At 43.3% G+C, this 23,210-nt stretch overlaps 2 protein-coding genes across 3 annotated transcripts; one reads left to right on the forward strand and one right to left on the reverse strand.

The window, feature by feature from the left end:
* Positions 1 to 11,965: 11,965 nt before the first annotated feature.
* On the reverse strand, positions 11,966 to 13,537 carry LOC308389104 (uncharacterized protein). The gene is made up of 2 exons (XM_080870256.1): positions 12,826 to 13,537; positions 11,966 to 12,590 (listed from the first exon to the last, which is right to left on the reverse strand). The coding sequence occupies exon 2, from the start codon at positions 12,588 to 12,590 to the stop codon at positions 12,171 to 12,173; it is 420 nt and encodes a 139-aa protein (XP_080726382.1). The 5' UTR covers positions 12,826 to 13,537; the 3' UTR covers positions 11,966 to 12,170.
* A 5,505-nt stretch (positions 13,538 to 19,042) lies between these two features.
* lgals8b (galectin 8b) lies at positions 19,043 to 23,210 on the forward strand. Of its 2 annotated transcripts, XM_080871833.1 has the most exons (8): positions 19,083 to 19,352; positions 19,537 to 19,625; positions 21,747 to 21,957; positions 22,034 to 22,153; positions 22,226 to 22,252; positions 22,335 to 22,423; positions 22,512 to 22,677; positions 22,760 to 23,210. In XM_080871833.1, the coding sequence occupies exons 1-8, from the start codon at positions 19,314 to 19,316 to the stop codon at positions 22,907 to 22,909; spliced, it is 891 nt and encodes a 296-aa protein (XP_080727959.1). In that variant the 5' UTR covers positions 19,083 to 19,313; the 3' UTR covers positions 22,910 to 23,210. The 2 variants fall into 2 exon arrangements, with proteins under 2 accessions (XP_080727958.1, XP_080727959.1); XM_080871832.1 differs by having other exon boundaries at positions 19,043 to 19,352; positions 22,034 to 22,252.

Below are 23,210 nucleotides of genomic sequence, written 5' to 3' on the forward strand. Positions count from 1 at the left end.
GGGATCTGCTGGGATGTTTAGGCACCACGACCTCTGAAGTTCACAGAGTGAGACACTGCATGAGCAGCAGTTCTCCGTTGATGCCAGAGGTCAGAGGTCAGAATGACAGACTACTCTGAGTTGACAGGAAGGCAACAAGCTCAAATATCTACTCGGTATAACCACGGCCACAACAGGTGGAACCTTGGAGCAGATGGGTTGCAGCAGCAGAAGACCACACCAGGTGCTCCTCCTGTCGGCTAAGACCACGAGCCCGAGGCAGATGGTTTAAAAGAGAAGTGAAAGAAGCCATCACCCAAAACTTGTCTGATTGGGACACACACCCGTTTTCACACCTTGGCTTTGTGATTAAGTAGAAGATCAACGGGGGTCCAAATCTGGGACTCTTCACTATTTGACCCAGGAACTGAAGAAGTCCAGATGATTTTCTCTCCAAGCTCTTTAGACCCTGCTCCGTAACCTGACCGCTCAGCAGAAATGTGTCTACGTCTTAGAGACGGTCCCCAGATCATCCAGAAACACAAGCTGCTGCACCTGAAGAAAGTGGCTTTATGGAGGAAAGATCCTGACCTGAAGTGAGCTGCACGTCACGTGATCGGACGCGAATGCAAATCCAGTGAAGCGAACCTCCTATTGAATAAAAGAGGTCATATAGAAACTGAAAAAAGCATAGAAAAAATAACATTTAAAAAATAAAAACCCCAAAACAGACAATTACAGATACATCCTGCTCGTGTGCACGTTATAAATAAGTGAGGGGAAGAGGAGACCAGCACGAGTCTCAAACATACACAGTATTATTTCACTGGAGGTTACGTCATCCTCACAGGCACACACACACTCATCTCTTCATCACTTAGCATGCACGGATGTCATCCTCTCACTCAGCCTGTTTGTGTGTCGTTCGGTACTTTACTCACCGCAGCCAAGTGTGAAGAGCATGTGTACAGTATCGGCACTGCATACACTAAACTGAGGATTGGTTTCCATTTCCAGTCCGGCCCGCATTCAAAAAGGTCGCTGTGTCTGTGCACATGTTATTTTTTGGAAGTCACTGAGAGTCTCAAAGCATGATGAGATACTTGAGTCTGCACTAACAGAGCAAACCACTGCACTCTTCAGCCTTCACATGAGAACAACAGCAGCTTTTCCGAGCTCAGAGCTTCCAGGTGAAACCACAGCTATGGTGGAGGGACCTCCGTATCCAGCATGTCAGAGCTGTTATTGATGAGCAGCAGAGTCTGAGCTCGTGTTTTAGACCCAGACATGAATGTGGGATTAGATCTAACAGATACAATTGGTTCCGAGTGCACGAAACATGAAGCAACCAAGGCCTTCAAAGCCCATTCAGCCGCCCATCCTCACACAGGGGCGTCCTTTGAAGGCGGCAGGTGGAGGAGGAAGGGCATCAGTTCTTCACTCAGTCTCGGTCAATTACTTCTATTTGTCTTGACCTCACAGCCCTTTGTGTTCACAACATTGAGTCAGAGGGGTGATGTGGTTTCTGCTCGTCAACGGAAGGGAGAATTTTTCACGTGTTTCAGATTTTTTCAAACTTGTTTTCCCATCAAAGCAAACGAAAGTAGTTTATTTTTCATCTTATTTTCAATGGTGGAGGTTTTCTTCAACCAGCCCGTCTTCAAAAAGTAGTGACGTCACTACTTTGAAGACGGGCTGGTTTGTCTTTTTATTTTTATTATTATTATTATTATTATTATTATATTTTTTTTAAGACAAATGGGGGAAACGGGAAGTTATCATCTAACAGTATCCAGTGATCCGGCTGCATCCATGGACCGTATGGAAGAGCGCACAGAGCTGGAGCTCAGCCTGCTGGGACGGTCTGTTGGCACGGAGCTCTCACAGCAGCCAGATTATGTCAGATACAGTAAGTAAACGCGCTCCAGCAGCACAATCACGGCCCACGGGTTCCATTCAGCCGCTTGGATCAGCCAATTAAAAAAGAAAAAGAAACGTAAGCATGTGTGACGGTGCATGCAGAAGTAGCGCAAAGAAATCCATGAAATTACAGCACAGAGGATTTAAAGACGTGGGGGGGGGGGGTGTTTCCCCACTTTATCTATTTATTCTTTTTAAATAAAAACATCCATGAATTGTAGCTTTTAAGGCAACGTCCGTTACAAGCTGATAACGTGCATGCAGAACTTCCGACAGAAACTCCGTTTAATGCTCATGTTTAACCTGTAAAAACAGGATTACACGTTTACCTTCACCTGGAACCAAATTTAGAGTCTGATACACCCCCGCACCTGATCCAGATGTGATGTTCTGCTCTTGGCTCACGTTTGAGGCTTCTGCACATTTTTCCTCTTATACGTCATGAAATCCAGGAAATTACACAAAAACAAACAAAACCCCCACCACAAATAAAACACTGGACTATATATTTTTTACAATTTAAAGTTTAATTTCACAGCATTCACATGTCAAACATCAGATTTGCATCATTCTGAAAGTACAGAACTCATTTACATACAGTCGTTGTCAGACACATGAATACACATGTTTTCCACAGGGTTCAATATTTCTGAATTATCATCGAGCATGTTCCGTTACTGGCGGGAGGATTGGTTGCGTTTCAGAGTTGATGAAGAGCAGGATGCGGAAAGGAGCAGGGCGCGCCCCGGGCCCCGTCGCGCCCCGGGCCGCGTCGCGCTCGTTTCGCCCGCTCAACAGTAAATAGTTAAGCTCCCTACTTTATGTGATTTCCTTTTTCTGCCTTTTATTAAACACTAACGTTGTGTCCCCTGCCGGCTTCCGAATGTCCAGCGCGGATCAGATCATCCGGACCAGCCGTGCAGGAGAACCGTGGACAGAAGCAGCGGAGCGACGAGCAGCGTGAAGGCGGCGGGACTCCCGCTGGCGCTCGACGGTGCGGCTGTAGTCGAGTTCTGGGTGTTGGTGCCTCCGGTTCCGCTTTTACCTTGTGCCTCGGCCACCTGCAAAACATGAGATAACCACATGAGTTTAACGAATAGACACTGCACCAGGACACAGGAGTCACTCTCATCATCACCGCCTTCAGCTCAAATTGAATTATTCACGCACTTCGCTCCCCCCACCCACTTCAGGTTTTGAATCAAAGTCTGTCAGAGAATCTTTCGTCTCCATTTCTGCCAAACACTGAACTAAATTCTGAGCTGAAGCTGCAGACAGCTGCTGCTCTGGCAGTTGTGCATTTAATTATGCGCAAACAAGCTGCGTTACGCACGGCAGTTTGCGCCTCTTCTGTGAGGGAAAATGTGTAAAAAGATGCTTTAAACACGGGCTGAACTGACCTGGGAGGTGAGATTGAGAGCCAGCAGCAGGACTGCGACGAAAACGATGCTTAGCTTCTTCATGCTGATGTGATGGGAAACTGCTGCGCTCGGTGGAGGAAAGGCAATTGAAACAGGAGGCGCGCAGTCGCACCTTTTATAGCCCCCACCCAACCGACACAGAAACCGCCTTCATCATGCTGCTTTCAGGCGCTTTCAGGCGGAGATAGAGCTGCTCAAGGAGCAGAAGACAGCATAATATAATGCTATATAATGTTTAATTAAAACAGTATTTTAAGCACCCTGGGATCGTCTTTCACACCAAATCCCCCGAATAACTCAAGACAATTATGCAATGGTTCTCAGTTGTTTTTTGCTTTTCCCCGCCATTATAACTACATGTTTGTTCCGTGTGTTCTTTTGTTTGTTTGTCAAACAGCTTATTCTGCATTGTGAGCATCATCGTCTGTAGCCTGCTCCTGTTAGGTGACGGCTGTGTGCAAACAGGAATAGGACCCAAGGTGCAGACTCCGGAGACAGACGTGAACTCAAAAAGGCTTTAATGCTGAACGCAACATGACATAACTAGAAAAACTCAAAATAAACTTACACCGGTGGACAGGCAAAACACACAGCAAAATAAACGGTAGATCGCGACACGGACACAGAGAAACACAGGGCTTAAATACACAGAGGGAGCAATCAGGGAATGAGTAACAGGAGGGAAACACAGCTGGGACAAATCAGAACTGACGAGACCAAAGAAGCGTAAACTGAACACACTGAGAAAAGACAGAGACCTTCAAAGTAAAACAGGAAACACATAACACAGACTGAACAAAGACACAGCCTCACATGTAGGCACTACAGAGGGAACAGAGACGTGGGACCAGGGCAGACACAAACACTGAGTGGACACGGGGATATAGGAACTAAGGATACACATAGACGCGAACTAGACAAGGGGATGCAGGTGATAGGGGAGACAGAGCAACTAAAGAAGACAGAGACATAAACCATGAGACAGAACTCAAAGAAACCAAAAAACTAGAAAATATAAATAATATCATACACTCAAAAACCCTGGGTCAACGACCCAGGCATCCTAACAGCTCCATTGTAAAGCGCTTTGAGTGCTCAGATGAGTAGAAAAGCGCTGTATAAGAACCAGTCTATTTACCATTATACACTGGTAAAAAAATAATAATAATAATAATAATTAAAGTAGCGTTCAAAGTTCATCAGATTTCAGTGGGGTATAAATCATGCTGAATACCTGCACTGATGTGCACTGGGTCATGTGTCAGGAGTGAAAGGATGCCAAGAAATTAAAGTAGCCTGCAGAGGGCACATACCTACAGACACCTGAAACTCAGAGTGAAAACACACGGAGGGACAATGTCAGTGGCCTCCGTCTGTAAAATCATTCCCGACTCGGAGGTTGTCTCACTTTTAGCCCTCTGGTGCACTTGTTGTTAATTTCATTAGCACCAAAGCAGCTTAAACTGATTAGCATCCTCCTCTGCTACTTGACAGCCCAGATCTATATCCTAGAAGTTTAACTTGATGCTCTGATCGGAAAATGCTTCTTTAATTTGATTGTATTACCCTTTGATAAGCAGGGATGTAGGTTTTGAATTTTTCCTTTAATTTGTCATCTAAGGCTTCGATTTAACTAACGATAGATAAATGACGACCTCTAGTGGTCAGTCGCTGTCATTGCCGCTTCAGATTCTCCTACGACCCAGCGGGACTGTGTGCGTTTAAAGCTGGAGGGTGCTGAGGTGTCTCCGTGTATCACAGGGACCGCCCAGACCCAATGGTTTGGAGGTCAAGTTAGAGAGAAAAGGTCAAGATGGTTGGTATCATCATCATCATCACCATGGTTGAAAACCAGGAAGCTGACAGTCCAGTTTCCAAACATGTCAGAGTACTGGCTTCTGAAGTGTGTGAGCCGCCTGGAAGCATTTTAAACACTTTGATTTCTAGTTGTTATTACTAATAATTACTGGTAGTAGCCATTGTAGTATTATCCAGTTAAAATAAAGGTTACATAAATAACCTTTATTGTTATAATAGAAAAAAAAAACGCATCTTTACGTTTAAATAAGGAAATACAGTCTTAGAGTATGTCTGATAGAGCCTTGTGGAACTCCAGATGCAGAAATTTAACTGAGAAATTCCTTTAAAAATCACATTTACACCAACTTAAAGCCAAACTCAACTCTTGCACAATATGACAAAAAGTGTCCTGTAGGTTTCACACTACATTTATTCTTTTACAAATGTCTTCAAGAGTTCAGCTAAGCACAGATCTCCACTTGTTTTCTACAACGCAGGGAAACAATATTCCACATTTTTATCCAGTTGCTCAGATTTATTTTGCACAAACATGTAAACCCGGTTGCTAATCTACTAATCAACACACTGAACATATTGTGTCATTTCCAGCAGACTGAGCTGTCATGTATTAGTGAACTTCATCAATATTTCACAACCGAAAATTAAGAAACTTTGGCCACAAACATCTGAATGTACAGAAACACAAAAGCTTCAAAGAACCATTTTAAACAAGTACAGGAAGTACATTTTATTTAAACTCTCAAGTCTGTATCTGCACAGAGCCTTCGACATGCATGTTTGTACATTACAACCTTTTTTGTAAAAGAAATAACCAGAATAAATAAACGAATTAAACTTGTCATGTTTTTCTAAACTGGTTAAATAATTTAGTAGTAGTAAGTACGCCTGAGTATTTAGAGCAGTACAAACAAACGTTTGCTCGTGCCTGACTAGCAGCAAGCTCAGTCTAAAACAATCCACACTGTGTACTTTAGAGTTTTTGTTTAAAATGTCTGAACCGTCTCAGGTTCCAGTTTTTACAGGATGTAGTGACAGGCTGAACATGTTGCATCAGTGCAGCATGTTTAAAAAGGGAACTTTATGATCGTATAGACAACAAATTACTCATCATGGCTGAGGTGCTGCTTCTCTTTTTGTTCTTATTCTTGGTGAAATCTCTACATCATCTACTGTACAGCGTCGATATAATCCTTTATAACGTCGACTGAGCCAAGTCAGGCATCCTGCAAACCACCAGATTGCTAATTTTGCTGGCTAACCCCGTTTCTTCTTCAGAGCCATCACCATATATAAGGTCAAATACGAGTCCTGACAGTGCTGACCCTGTAACAGCTGGGATGGGCGCCAGCAACGCTGAATTAGACAAGGAAGGAAACGAATGGATGGAATTCCGAGTTTTTCGTGTAATCTAGTGGTAGGACACACCTGAGAGAAGAATCATGACACAGAGTGCATACTGTGTTCCCACTGCACCCCTTAGTGTCACCACTGTGGATCCTCTGCCATCATCTCATTGGATGCTCAGCATCAGAGATGATAGATAATCAGGTTGGCACAGTTTTTGGGTTATGTCTTTGTTGTACTGCAGCATGTTGAACAATAATTAAAAGCTACACTTTCACTGAGTGTAGGCCCTCCAGACCGGCCCATCACTCCAAAGTGGGTCGACCCACCGGGAAAACCCCCAGTATGTCAGATTGCATCCTCCTCTGCAGTTTCCACTGGTGACCAACACCAGGTCTCTTTAACCCCGACTGATCCAGCACGGAGATGTTATTATTGATGATCCACGTTTGATGTGAATGCCCGACTGCCTCAGTTAAGGTCAGAGGTCATGATTCAACTGTTAAAAAAAAATAAAAAAGACTGTGGGAGAGTCCAAGAAAACCACTGCTGACCAAAAAGATCACAAAAGCTCATCTGGATGATACCCGAGACTTCAGTGAAATATTCTGTGGACTGATAGCAGAGGCTGAACCATTTCCTGTTAGATTTGCGTCAGACTCACAGCGTTTCATAAAGGGAACATACCAGCAGCAACCACTGTGGTGGTTTGGGATGCAGTGTGACTGAGGGAATTGTGCTCTCCACCAGGAAACCCTGAAGGAGGATGTCTGCCCATCAGCTCAGTCATTGTCCTGGTGTATATTCATTTCACACAGCACTGGCAGGTTTGGACAACTTTGTTTTAACAAAGAAAATCTGCATTAAAACAAAAACACTGACTTTCTCCAACACTGTACATCATGCGGGTTTATTAGCAGGACTGATTTCTGAATGTTACGATACTGACTTTACCCACAGCCTCACAGTAACATCCTCGTACCCTTATCATCATATCTCCAGGTTTTTGAGGGAAATGCAACCTCAGATAAACACCATTTACAAAATGCAGAAGCACCATCTGAAACACTGAGTCTGCACCATCATCAGCTCAGAAAACCACTTTCAGCAGCAATAGCTTGAAGTACTGGTTTTCTGTGTTACTTTATAAGGCTCGCACATCATTCTGGAGGAAATTTTACTTCTGCTTTACATCATTGCTTCAGTCGAGGTCGGTGGTTTGGGCTAGTGCAACCCAGGCTTCAGCTGCCGCCAACACTTTAGTACACAGGAGCTCACGGCCCGCACCACTGCAAGGTGCCCACATCATCAGCTGTGCTGAGTTTGGTTTTTCTTGAAACACGCGCTCTGCATTACGGGCAAACGCCTCCACTGTGTGTGAAAGGACAGATTTCTTTCTCTTCTCAGTTTTTACAGAGAAGAGAAAGACTTTTTTTTAGAGAGAGGGGAAGTGCTGATTGGGCCGTATCATTAGCAAATTATCTTAAAAGTCTTTCTTTGGCTCGTGACTTCGTTTACTTCATCTTGGGTTTGATTATTTATTTTAATTAACTGCTAAACTAACTGTTGGTTATGTTACTTACCAGATGATTTTTTGAATATTTATTTCCCCCCATTGTATTGAACCGGTGTGATCAGCTACCATTTAAGTTTCCTTTATTTCCTGTGTGTTAGGCTGCTGTTATTCTGTCGAGCAGTCAGTTTGGAGGCTTGAGTTCAGGGGCTGCTGTTGTTAGTTTACTTTGGATATTTCTACATTTTGGGGGTAAATAAAACCCACTTTTTCCCTAATCACCACTAACTCACACTCACACGGACCTTGAGGTGAATTTCCTGGGAGTTTTGAGAAAACTGTGAGCCTCTTGAACGTCTTCCACTCATGGATAATCTCTCACTGCAGAATGATGATCTTTGTTCTTATGAACAGACTGAGTGTTGGTCTCTAACATCACTACTGACGTTGTGTCAACACACCTAAATGTTGCAGATCTGCTAACTGGTCTGACAGAGGTGCTCACACCTGATGAGGATCAGTTAAGTGTGTGTTTGATTAGCAGCACCTGGCTCATAGTTACTCTCATAATGAAGCAGCAAGGCTGGACTTTGGCTTCATGTTTGTGAAATAATGGTGACACATCATGTAATATATTGTTCATTTGAAGCTGTATTTACTTAACTGATCAAACCTTTAAACCACCACATATTAAATAATCAGCATCGTCACATTTATCAAACTTCTCATACTGTTTTCAGCGCTGTGACTGAAACCTGCTTTATTTTTTCAGTTCATCCTCATTGGGTCTTACTTTCACCTGTGATCTACACCTGTCCATTATTCCCCAGCCACACCCCTGCATCCTGTCACAGTGTACACACTCCGTGTAGCCTACTTTACTAGATAGTCTTCCTCAGTTTGTCAGTCTTTCCTACTGTTTCCAGTTTTCACTTCCTTTTCATCTGTTTGTGTTTGAGCTTGTTTACTGATTCTGACTTCAGCTCCTCGTATTTTCCCTCTTCTTCCTCTGCGTGTCTCCCTTTTGAGTTCTTTCCCTCCAAGTTATCACAGATTCACTTTGCAAATATTATTTCATCTCTTGGATCTCTGAGCTCATACTGAAAATATAATATAAAGAAAGTTGGTATAATTTTACATTCCGCTCCACTTTTAAAAGTGATCCGTGCTTTTAACACATCCAGGCCGAGTTACTGCAGTTTTGTGTCAGATGGGCCAAAACGCTCCTGGCGATGCGTCTACATGTTAGAATTCACTTCATAGTTTTCATACTGGTACTTTCAGCAAGTCTGCAAAGGTTAAACAAGCTGAACGTAAAAAAGCGATTCAGCTTTTGTGATGAGGTTCAAATTAAAAATAAAAGTTTTTTCAAGCGGGATGTTTGACCATCACACCTCTACTGTACAACCAACGGTTCTATGCAACAGAATAAATGCAAGCAGCTGCGTAAATGTGCATAATTACACATCTAGAGCAGAGCAGGCTTTAAAATAGCTGCTTTTCGATTCTATCAGCCGCACGTTTATTTACAGTCACCCGGAACCAGATTAAGCTGAGCCTGATAATCCGCCTGTGCGGCTGACACGGACACCAAACCTGATTATCAGTGTTCTCAGTTCACCTGCTCAACCTCTTCCAGCATCTATACTTCACATACCGTGACGCTCCACGGGGGAAAAAACAACAGCTCAGTCACGTGTTCCTACAATTTACAGTTTTATTCTTTTTATAAAATTCGAGAAATCTGGTCTAAAGTACAAAACTCGTTCGTGTACAATCACTTGAAACGGATTGTCTTCTTCACGGGTGCGTAAAGACAGCCAATCGGGGCGGCGCGCGCTCCTTTCAAAACATTTCCCATCAACACTGAAAACGATTTCACTTCAAAGAAAAAATACATTGAATCTGGAATAAAACTAAAGATGCGTCTCCAGTCCACGCGTGACGGCTGTGCCGTGTCCGCTCGCTCAGGCGTGAAACAGAAGAGCCGCGAGCAGCAGCGGGGACAGCAGCAGCGTGGAGAGGGCGGGACCTCCGCAGCCACTCTTAGTGGGTTCACTGGTGGAGATGGAGGTGGAGCTGGTGGTGTTGGTGCTGGGGAGGGCGGTGCTGGCTGCCTCGGCCCTCTGAAACACACAAAAGCGAACTGCGATCACGGAGGGTCACGACAAACTCCTGATCCCGTGAAAACTTTAAACACCACGCGAGCGAAAATCTTCATTTTAATCATTTCATCAAAATTCCACAAAAACAGAATTTCCCCTCACGTTTACTTCTACCCTCAAATCTGGTGTAAGGAATCTTCCACTCGGGATTCTTTGCGCTCCCACGATAAATGTTACTCATTCCACATTTTAACACTGACGTTGTTTTTTACTCATCAGGCCCGGGGGCACGAAAAACCCGCCGGTCTTTATTTCTGCCCAACGTTATTTCCACAGCTCTAAACTCGGAGTTTGTGGAAGTTTGGAGTTTCTCCTTCAGTCTCGGATGCTCCTCAACATAAGCCTTAAAGCTCCTAATGTCCGCATTTAATTAGGCGCAAACAAACTGCGTTTCCGCCGCACCTTTAAAAGAAAAGGTGCTGAAAGATTTAGTTTTTATTAAAAAGATGCAATGGTGAAACTGACCTGAGAGCTGAGACGGAGAGCCAGCAGCAGAACTGCGAGGGAAACGATGCTCAGCGTCTTCATGCTGGAGGTGATGGAGGCTCGTTTTCTCTGTCGGGTGGAGGAACAGTGAATGAACGGGAGGCGCAGGTCGGGCTTTTATAGGCTTTGAATTTACCGCTGATGTGGTGACTTCTAGCGGCCGCTCGCTGACTCACAGACGCTGCTCTGGAGTGTGTGTGTGTGTCTGTCTTTAACTCCATTCCAGCCACATGACTAGATGAGCACCGCACTATTCTCATTGTCATTGGCCTGTCAGTCAAAGCTGGAAAGGAATGACTTCTATTGACTTTATATTGATCATGTGTCATTGTTCTATTGAGGAAACGTTATTTTGACATCATTAACATGTCATCAGCTAAACAGCTGTAAAGACTGAACACACTGATTTCTGCTGGATGTTTTGGTGCACGACTCTGTGGGGACGTGTTTGCTGGGCAGCGAGCAGGAAACCCGTCCTCCAGCCTGCTGATTTAACCTCACAGTGCAACGGCCAGCTGGAGGTTACCTCATCAATGTGGATTGTTTACCTGCAAGCCAGTAAGACTCCCGTTACTAAAAAAAAAAAGTCGCCTGCAAGTCCCCAGCTTGTACACAATAACCTGCAGAAAGTGTTTTGTGAGATAAGGTGGGCCGTGCATACCTGCAGGCCGTGTCGACAGGAGTCCGAACTGTTAGAAGTGATTCAGGCTTTTAACTGGCTGAGAAGAATCGAGGTGGCTGGCGGGACATGTTTGTACCAAATTTCAGTCCATTGTGCAGAAATAAAGAAACCTCAGAGGTCATATAGAAGAAACACTAACAGGCTACTCAGCATCATATTTAGAAAATTACAGAGTGAATTATGGAGGTTTTTAAATGCAGCACCATCAGGTGAACAGCGTGAGAGAAAGAGGAAACTAGCACCCGTCTCAAACAGTAAAGGAAATACGCAGTTTTATTTTGAGGAAGATTACATCATCCTCACAGACCCACACACTTCGCTCACGTCTTCATCCAAATTAAAACCTTTCTGCATGTACACACAGAAACTTCTGAATCTGGAGGCTTAGACCTAAGTTCACCACATGTGAGGCAGCAGGTGTGCCCTGTGTTGACTAGCATTACCACAGGAAGCTCAGAGTTTCTCGTCAGGGTTAGGGTGCCAATTTAAAATAGCTGAAACCAGATTAAGAGGCTGAAGGAGCCTGATAATCAGACCTGGTGTGACTGAGCCACAGCGGGTCAGACCATCGGGGCTCTGAACTCACTCATGCAGCTTCACTTTTCCCGCACAGGAAGGAAACAGTCACGTGGTCTTAGATTTTAAGTTTTATTCAGTTGACATCAAAGCACAGCCTTTCAGTCCCAAATGTTTTACAGCATTTAGACAAACTTCATAGTCAGTGACACCGGAAACAGGAGCACCTCCATGACTCACTCCTGTTCTCAGAGTTCAGGAGGAAACAGCTTTTTATTAAACCTTTCCAAGTTTCCACGGAGTCCAGGCCGATCCGGATCCAGTCATCCGGACCAGCTGTGGAGGAGAGCCAACAGAGCCAGCAGCGGAGTGCAGGCGGCGGGTCCCCGGGAGCCGGTCCCTGTCGGAGGCCTGCTTCTTGGAGAAGTCGCAGTCTTCACAGTGGAAAGTGTGGACGCCGTGGCAGAGACTGCCTTCACCGTGGAGGACTTTACTGTGGACGCCGCGGTCATAGTGGACAACGTAGATGCGCTGAGCGTGGAGGACTTGACCGTGGACGCCGTGGAATGGCTGACCGTGGAGGACTTGATCGTGGACGACTTGATCATGGACGGGCTGACCGTGGAGGACTTGATCGTGGATTTGATCATGGACGCCGTGGACGGGCTGACCGTGGAGGACTTGATCATGGACGACTTGATCGTGGACGCTGGGGACGCCGTGGACACGTGCCCCCGGGCCATCTGCAACACAAGAGACGCCATGAAGCTGAGGAAGTGCGGCTGCACACCGTGGGGAGGCTGAGAGGCCCTTAGAGTTACCTCCACCTTTGATCAGGTGTTTAAATTTAACGTTTGACAAAAAGTTTGTCCCGCAGCCTCTCCTGCCCCTCCACGCGACATTTAAAGCTTCTTAACGTAATGCAACTCCTCAGCACGAACACGACACTCACGACACTTGGACAAAAACGTAACTCACCTGTGAGCTGAGCTGGAGAATCAGCAGCAGCGATGCGATGCGAGGACGACCACACGCAGCGTCTTCATGTCGGCTGTGCTCTGCTGGGGGGAGGAAAGGTGATTGATCACAGAGGCGCACAGCCCACCTTTTATAGCCCCCACGCCTCGACACACCCCTATCTGCTGCGTTCACGGGATGTCGCAGATGTCGCTTCTCAAGTCAACCGTGATCATGTTTAACACCTAATGTTGTTTTTATTTGTAAACACATATTTAACCAATGATGATCCAGAACAACCAAACAAACCGAAAAGTACAACAAATTGTAAAAAAAAAAGTACATTTTTTGCAGTTATTTATTGCATGTGATGAAATTTATGTCTGCATGCTTCTATCTGTCTGAGTCGTTGGCTATGTCCCAATTCAGGGTCTGCACGCTTGAAGTACGCGCACTACGCGTACTACGTACGGTGCGTACTATGAGTACGAGAAGTGCGGAAGTGAGAGGCTTGTAAAATGGGACGGTATACGCTTCGTCGCGCTGTTCAGGTTGCCTAGCAACCATGATACTAACCGCGAGACACGTTACATACAGCTTTGTTTGACAGAAATGAAGGAGAAAAATGTTTTGTTGGTCATTCATTTTTGTCATGACATCACTTTGATTAGTTGAGTATCTGAGGCTGAGACCACGGGACTGTAAAACATGATTGTTGGGCTTCATTTCTGTGCTGAACAGTCATTTAAGATTAGTTAGTAAATAATAATTAGTTAATGTTGTTCATGAGACTAAAGTCAACTCACTGTGGTAATGTAAATATATATACATATATATATACATATATATATATATATATATATACATATATATATACATATATATATATATATATATATATATATATATACATATATATATATATATATATATACATATATATATACATATATATATATATATATATATATATATATATATATATATATATATATATATATATATATATATATATATACAGGGAGTGCAGAATTATTAGGCAAATGAGTATTTTGTCCACATCATCCTCTTCATGCATGTTGTCTTACTCCAAGCTGTATAGGCTCGAAAGCCTACTACCAATTAAGCATATTAGGTGATGTGCATCTCTGTAATGAGAAGGGGTGTGGTCTAATGACATCAACACCCTATATCAGGTGTGCATAATTATTAGGCAACGTCCTTTCCTTTGGGTAACCGGGTTAAAAGAAGGACTTGACAGGCTCAGAAAAGTCAAAAATAGTGAGATATCTTGCAGAGGGATGCAGCAGTCTCAAAATTGCAAAGCTTCTGAAGCGTGATCATCGAACAATCAAGCGTTTCATTCAAAATAGTCAACAGGGTCGCAAGAAGCGTGTGGAAAAACCAAGGCGCCAAATAACTGCCCATGAACTGAGAAAAGTCAAGCGTGCAGCTGCCAAGATGCCACTTGCCACCAGTTTGGCCATATTTCAGAGCTGCAACATCACTGGAGTGCCCAAAAGCACAAGGTGTGCAATACTCAGAGGCATGGCCAAGGTAAGAAAGGCTGAAAGACGACCACCACTGAACAAGGCACACAAGCTGAAACGTCAAGACTGGGCCAAGAAATATCTCAAGACTGGTTTTTCTAAGGTTTTATGGACTGATGAAATGAGAGTGAGTCTTGATGGGCCAGATGGATGGGCCCGTGGCTGGATTGGTAAAGGGCAGAGAGCTCCAGTCTGACTCAGACGCCAGCAAGGTGGAGGTGGAGTACTGGTTTGAGCTGGTATCATCAAAGATGAGCTTGTGGGGCCTTTTCGGGTTGAGGATGGAGTCAAGCTCAACTCCCAGTCCTACTGCCAGTTTCTGGAAGACACCTTCTTCAAGCAGTGGTACAGGAAGAAGTCTGCATCCTTCAAGAAAAACATGATTTTCATGCAGGACAATGCTCCATCACACGCGTCCAAGTACTCCACAGCGTGGCTGGCAAGAAAGGGTATAAAAGAAGAAAAACTAATGACATGGCCACCTTGTTCACCTGATCTGAACCCCATTGAGAACCTGTGGTCCATCATCAAATGTGAGATTTACAAGGAGGGAAAACAGTACACCTCTCTGAACAGTGTCTGGGAGGCTGTGGTTGCTGCTGCACGCAATGTTGATGGTGAACAGATCAAAACACTGACAGAATCCATGGATGGCAGGCTTTTGAGTGTCCTTGCAAAGAAAGGTGGCTATATTGGTCGCTGATTTGTTTTTGTTTTGTTTTTGAATGTCAGAAATGTATATTTGTGAATGTGGAGATGTTATATTGGTTTCACTGGTAAAAATAAATAATTGAAATGGGTATATATTTGTTTTTTGTTAAGTTGCCTAATAATTATGCACAGTAATAGTCACCTGCACACACAGATATCCCCCTAAAATAGCTAAAACTAAAAACTACTTCCACAAACATTCAGCTTTGATATTAATGAGTTTTTTGGGTTCATTGAGAACATGGTTGTTGTTCAATAATAAAATTATTCCTCAAAAATACAACTTGCCTAATAATTCTGCACTCCGTGTGTGTGTGTGTGTGTGTGTGTGTGTGTCCATATATCACTGACTTTCAGCTTGTTGTGTGTTTGTGGACATATGACTGACTTTAATTATTAAACATTAGCACATAAGTGTCGTCATATTCAGTACTTTTGACAGTTCACTCTTCGGCCGCTCCAACTTATTAGGGAAATTCCACATACATAAATGTCAATTTCAAAACTAAACCCCATCATTTAATTTGTTTTTGATTGAAATTGAATATTACTTAAACTCTTAAACTTTTTTTATTGGAAGTTAATTTATCATTGATTGAAATTCATTCAGAAATGTTTAAGGAATGAGCTGTCACAACTTTCAAGTACAAAGTTGTTATGAAGTCTGTCACATTCCCCCCCTTTCTTCTTTTTTTTATCATTTATTTATTTATCCTTCTTATTTCATTGTACTGTATATTGTTACTCTTATTTGCCTTGTATGTCTACTGTACAAACTGAACTGGAATGACTGACTGTTCGCTTTATAATTTCAATAAAGTTTTGAAAAGAAAACCCCTCTTCGGCCGCTCCCTTCTGCCGTAATTTGCAGCAAAATTATCCACACCCACCGCCACGCTATGAATTGTGGGATATATGGGACCACGAAGCGTGCACCGGACCACGCTTGATATTTGGGGAAATCGACGGCGCATTTGGAGTATGCATTTGAAGCACACTTCGAATTGGGACAGCCGTCGTCGCGTGGCGGTGACGTAACCGCACTTAAAATGCGTACTTCAAGCGTGCAGTCTCTTAATTGGGACACAGCCCCTGAGTTGGGACACAGCCGTTGGCACCTGCGTGAGTTCATCTCCATGAAGGATGTCTGCTTTGTCCAATCAGGATGAGCCTTCCACCTGTCAGGAGCCTGGTGGCTTCGGAGACAGATTTTTCTATCCTCCAAAACAAAGCATGGCAAAAAAAAAGTTGGATATAATTTAACAAAAGTCTCATATGTTGAGGGTGTCACGAACATATTGTCTTGATTTGACCAGGTTGGGTCTTCTCAGTGCTGTTTGAGCTCATTAATAAAGTGTAGGCTGGTTTGGTTCAGTAGGACATGATGAGTGATGACTGTGTGTCTTTAAATAAGAAACAACTGACAGGAGGCGATACGGTGTGAACTGCTCTGCATGAGACAGAAAATCATTTTGATTAAACATCTGACCCACGGTCACATCTCCGTCACCAAACCACATGTGATAAAGGAGAACCTGGTGTTTATATGAGATGTCCTTATTGTTCCATACTAAGGCTCTGTGTGGGGAGAAGAGGTGAATCCTGTGATCACAGGTCGTGGTTTCTCCTGATGATGTGCCACGTCCAGCACAGCTGAGGTGCTGCGATTGGCCTGAGGGACCAGATCTCCTCCACTCCTCTTTGATGGTCTCAACAGAGCCTGAGGAACTCATTCATTTATTCTGCAGCTCTGTTATCTTTTCATCAGCTTCACCGTCTCCTTGAAGACTGAGATGAGAGCTTCACTGATGGCTCTTGATTGTGTTTTTTGAATTTGATCTCTCGTTGATGTTATCACAAATATTATGAATGATATTGTTTTGGTCTTAGACACCTGAGAAGCTGCTCGGGTAGATGATGTTTCTTTGTGTTTGACACACAATCGTCCAATCTTAGATTTGCATTATATTTATATTATATTTATATTATATTATATTATATTATATTGACCTATCATGAATAAATGGCGCCCTCTAACGGTCACTTGCTGTAACTGCTGCAAACGTGTTAATGCTTCATGCATGATCCTGCCGGGATTCCGTAGTTTTGCTTCCACATGTCATCGGGACGAACCGGCAGCTTCATACAAAAAGAATAAAAACTCAGAAATCTTGTTTAGTTTAAAAACACGAGACGTTTAAACTTCACGTTAATATTTTTTAAACTAACAAAAGTTATAAAATTATTAACGAAGGTTTGTTGTACTAATGTTGTACTAATGTTCGCTCAAACACACGTTTTAATATTTGGTTTGAAGACTTTATACAGCCTGAACATCATCATCATCATCATCAGCATTATTATTATTATTGTTTCAAATACTTCCCGCTGCTCGTCTTGCCTGCAGGTGAGGACCAGGTGTTCAATTAATTAATTAGACTCTTTAAATCCTTTGAATGAATCCTGATATTTAATTAAAACACCGGAGATCACGTGGGTTATGTTCTCTTTTTTTTTCAAACTTTATTGAAATTACAAAGTGAACAGCCAGTCATTCCAGTTCAGCCTGAACAGTAGACATACAAGGCAAATAAAAGTAACAATATACAGTACAATGAAATAAGAAGGACAAATAAATAAAGGAAAAAAAGAAAAAAAGAAGTGAAAAAAAGGGGGGGGGGGGGTGTGACAGACTTCATAATTTAGTACTTGAAAGTCGTGACAGCTCATTTGTTAAACATTTCTGAATGAATTTCAATCAATGATAAACCTTTTTTATTGGAAGTTAATTTAAGAGAGTTTAAATAATATTCAATTTCAATCAAAAACAAATTAAATGATGGGGTTGAGTTTTGAAATGTACATTTATGTATATGGAATTTCCCTAATAAGATATAAACATTGACAATGGCACTTTTTTTTTCTTTAGTTTCAAAATAAGTGATAATGTTCTTCCCTTCAATTTTGATTTCGTATGTTGTCTTGCACAGTATATAATTTTCAAGCTCTCTCCAAAATGTAGCACTATATGAACAGCCATAAAACAAATGAGTAACACTTTCAAGTTCAGTTTTACAAAAGGTACATTTTCTATCAATGTCACAGAATCTTGAAATGTACATGTTGGATGGATATATGTTATGTAATATTTCCAAATGTAATTCTCTAACTTTGTTTGTAATACAAAATCTAAAAGGAACAAGCCACGCTTTATCCCAGTTGATATTATCAAAAATAGCATTCCAAAAAAACTTCCCTCTTGGAGTTATTTTCTTTGCATTAAACAAACATTCTCTAATATGTTTATTGGTGCATTTCTTGCTTAAGAAATCAATACCATTTATATAAAGAGTGTTAACGGATGCATGTGGTGTGTTCTGTTTTTGTAGCTTTTCATCAACTCAGTCAGTCCGCTGGGAACGGACTTTATTACAGAGCTAAAATCTTTAAATTTGATAGGGAATGTTTTTTCTGTAATAAAGTCATTGTAACTAAGTAGCTGGCCTTCAGAGTCAAATAAGTATATTTTTATCAATCCAATTCTGCAAATATAGTGATTTGTTCCTCTTAGTAATACATTCGTTATTCCAGATAATAGATGTATGTGGAGAAAAGTTATGTGAATAACATAATTTCCAAGCCAACAATGCCTGTTGATAAAATGCAGACATTTTAACTGGTAACTTTGATATACTGTAACTACAAGACAATAGGAAGTGTAAACCTCCAACATTTCTAAAAATGTTATGTGGAATGAAATGCAATAATGATCCAGGAGATTTTAAGCGTTCTTTTAGCCATTTCACCTTAAATGTATAGTCCAGGACCCATGAAGTCCAGAAGGCCAAAACCACCTTTATCTTTAGGTCCACAAACAATGATTTTTTTAGATGATGGTGCTTATTCTTCCATACAAAGTTAACAAATAAGTTATTAACATTTTTACGTGGGTTATGTTCCCAGGTTCTCAGATAGATTATGACTGACGTCATGTACTTCCTGCAGGTTCACGTGACGCTCTCACGGTCACGTGGGTGGGCTTCATCCGTGTTGTTGTTGATCGGGTGCCGATCACATGGTAGGATTTTGCGCATGCGCGAGCTGTTAATGGCTGATGGAGAGAAGATGCCCACTGCCTCCATCCCCGTGTAGCGCAGGAGAGCTCCAGCCCGCTCCCGTTTGGCGCGCATTGCGCAGACTGCCGTTTTTCCGCACAGCTGCAGGCCGCAGTCCGACACGAGAGGCCCGATGTCCGTGGCTAACGCTAAACACACGGTTCTGAATCCGGTAAGCGGATTATTATTATCATCATCTCCATCAGCCCTCTGATGGCTGCATGCTCTGCTGTCTGCACGCATGCAGTTTCTAGCGCTGTCCGCACATCTGCCCACACACCTGTCCACATCTGTCTGTCTGACCACACTCGAATGAAGACACGAGGCTCTCTGAGGTTTCCATGTCCGCTCTGCAGGTGATCCCATACACTGGACCCATACCTGGTGGCCTGCACCCCGGGGAGATCATCATCGTCCAGGGCACCGTCCCCCCCGATGCTGACAGGTAAGATTCAAATCAAACAGCAGCAGTTTGTTCTGTTCATGCAGGAAAACTAACAAAGAAAAAATCTCCCCCTGCAAACATTTTCAGCTAAAAGAGAATGAAAGTTGACCCATGACGCTGTTTTCAGGTGTGTGTGATATTTACTGTATTACTGAACTCTTCCATACCTGCTTTGCTTGATTTAAAGTCCACAATAATCCTTCTGTATATTATTCTGGGACTAAGTGCAGCATCTCAGTCCATCCTGCCTGAAACAAGCCCCCTTTGTTCTGATTGGCTGCCCCTCACCTGTCAAGTTTGGTTTATGGATTTTGCTGCAGATTCAAAAACTTCATTTTGTGTTGATTTGTAAAATTATTTATACTTAATAGTTTCACAAGTTGTATAATCAAAGGATATTTAAAGTGCTTATTATAAACTGTGGCACCTTTCACAATCATATAGATTATATTATTGAACCATAATTATTGATCTTTGTATAACTTTAATGTTCTAGCTGCTGCTGATTGAGATGATTTTTATATTGCAGGGTAGCTTGTATCTGTGCAGGTGTGCTGTCACATGTTACCGATGCTGCTCTGTCACAGAGGGGAAATGCTCGAGAACCTGCTGACGTGAAATATTCAGTAATTCATATTTTGGTGAAAGCAGCAGCATTACATGTGAAGCAAATGAGTGAAGCTGAAAAGAGGAAGTGATGGTGAATAGTTTGTTTTTATTGAAATAGTGTTTCCACACACAGCGAGGCCTCCTGTGGTTTGTTGTTTCCAGATGTTACAGCTGTTTTATGTTCGCTGATAAAACGAAACTTAAATCTTTCTGCTGTGAGTTTGTAGCACAAACGTCTCTGACTGCAGGTGCTGTCCGTGGTTCTGATCAAAAGGTGAAACGATGTTGAGGTTACTGGTTATTGATATGTGATATTATTTTGGTGTGTACAGTGTGCGTGGGGGGTTGTGTGTCTGTTTAGGTACGATGTAGCAGCAAGGACCCAAAAACTCCGGAGCCTCTCACAGAGCTGTTCACTTCTCACTCATGCTGGAGACCCAATCTGCTCAGTTCTGTTTCTAGATTAGAGATCAGCAGGTTTGAAATCATCGTCTGCTGGCCAATCAGAAAAGTGCCGCTGTTCCTGGACCCTCACAGGGTCTGACGGTTTTTACCATCCAAAGTCTTTATGTCATGAGCACCAGTGAGAACTATAGAAACTTAATTCCTGATTTATTTACATTTCCTCTTTCCTTAAACAGCTCCGACACTGCAGCTCAATCAAATGTCTCACTCACATCTAAATGTTCCTTTAACCTCCTAGGACCTCCATCCACATATGTGGACATCACATTTTGGGTTATTTAGACCAAAATACTCAATTTTGCTCTACGAGGGCCTGATATCCACTTACGAGGACATTATGCTGCCACTGTTCTATCAGAATTTTAAATGAATATCCTCATATGTGGCTCTGATTTTTCTTAAAAACAAAAATAAGGTAAAAAAGAAAATCTGGTAATTCTTTGTTTTTACATTCATCGGGCCCCAATGAGCCCAAATATCAAAGAGAAATTAAAAATGCTGCTGTGGAAGAGTTCAGGTCTTAGGAGGTTAATGAAGATCCGTTCACTGCCAACTCTTTCCTTCCTGATTCAAATAAACTTTATGAACACAGACTGACTGAGCAAAGCTCTGGATGCTCACACACACTCAGTCTGTATTTAACTCGTCAGCTTTGTCTTCATCTGTACACTCAGCCACTTCACTGTCAGTAAACCTGATTGGTCAGATGCTGAAACCCCGCCTCCTGCTGGGTTTACTGGGATCGCTGAGAAGTTACCCTGGATGTGCTGATCTGTGCACATTCAATTCCAGTTGCAGAGAACAGGTCCAGGATCAGTTTGGCTGATATCAATGAGGTTGTTATTCTCTTCGGTGATCATGCATCGCTCCCAGCTCTGCTACAGTCAGACCACTCAAAGTCTCTCTCTCTTTTCTTTAAATCACATCTGAGAGCTCAGCTGTTCTGCCAACTGGGTTCAGAATAAAAGGATGGAGTTACATCCACGTGGAGTTTAAGTTAAACGTTGATGCACGACATGATTTAATGGGCAGTTAAACTTTGTGCAGGTTTCAGATCGACCTGTCGAGTGGCTGCAGCACCAAACCACGCTCTGACGTCGCCCTCCACTTTAGCCCTCGCTTCAAGGGCTCGCCCTGTGTGGTGTGCAACTCCCTGCTGCAGGAGAGCTGGGGCAGAGAGGAGACGCTCCACCAGCTGCCCTACAAGCGCGGCGCCCCCTTCGAGACGATCATCCTGGTGCATGAAGACGCCTTCAAGGTCTGTGAGCCCGAGCTGGTGGAGATGGTAGGCCTGCATGTGGAACCGAAAGATAACGCTCCTTGTTCACCTGCAGGTGGCGGTAAATGGAGCGCACCTGCTGGAATACAAGCACAGAATTCCTCTGAACAGGGTTGACACCTTCTCCATCTGTGGGAAAGTCAGGGTGAACGCTATCGGCTACATCCCAAACTCAGTGAGTACATGTCTTTCTCATATTTCAGGTTTTTTGCAGCTCGTGTCTAAATGTGTGTTTTCTCCCTCTCAGGCAATATTCTCAGAATCAGGGGACCTGGTGAGTTTTTACCTTTAAACTGCTAAAACTCGATCACATGTCCAAACTCTTATCAGACGTTTAGGTTTCACTGCTGTTTCAGAGCCTCCCTTACAAAGGCAGCATCCTCAAAGGCCTGAGCCCAGGACAGCACATCACAATCAAAGGGCAGGTCAGCATGTATCCTCACAGGTAAACATTCAGACACGTATATGAATCTGTGTGCGAGTTATCCAGGACCGCCCATCTCACAGTGATGCACGCTCATACGTTGCTCCAGTTTTACCGTGAACCTCCGGAACAGCCGGACGGAGAACATCGCTCTCCACCTGAACCCCCGCATGAAGTCCAGCGTGTTCATCAGGAACTCGTACCTGGGTGAGTCCTGGGGTCAGGAGGAGCGGGAGCTGCCCTTCTTTCCATTCTCCTCAGGAGAATACTTTGAGGTAAGGACCACCTGCAGCTTCTCAACGCTTTTAAAGGCCTTCTGCTTCTTCAGAGACTCTTTTTTTAAAATTTCTTCCTCAGATCCTTCTCCTCTGTCAGCCACATCGGTTCAAGCTGGCGGTGAACGGCTCGCACCTGTTCGAGTTCAGACACCGGGTGCAGGACCTGAGCAGCATCGACCAGCTGGAGATCATGGGAGACCTGGAGCTCACCGACGTCAAGCTGTGGTGACTCGCACGGAAACCGGCGTCACCGATGCTCCTGGGTTCTGGTTATCGTGCTAAATTAGCTTAGCCACAGCAACCTGGGCGTGGATGGTTCTAAGCTAGTCTGGCACGGAGGCCGTGGACGGGTCTTAAATGAACGGTTTCCAGCTGAGACTGGATGATGCATGACAGTAAGCCGTGCTGCAGCTGACTGTGGTGTCCCTGGACCGTTTCTTTTCTTGTCTCTAGTGCATCTCTGCTGTGATACAGCCTGTGTAACTAAACCCGGAAATAAATGTGAATGTTAAGAAGCTCTCGACACCTGG

This window comes from Rhamphochromis sp. 'chilingali' (genome assembly GCF_963969265.1).
Source record: "Rhamphochromis sp. 'chilingali' genome assembly, chromosome: 21".
Classification (NCBI taxonomy): domain Eukaryota; kingdom Metazoa; phylum Chordata; class Actinopteri; order Cichliformes; family Cichlidae; genus Rhamphochromis; species Rhamphochromis sp. 'chilingali'.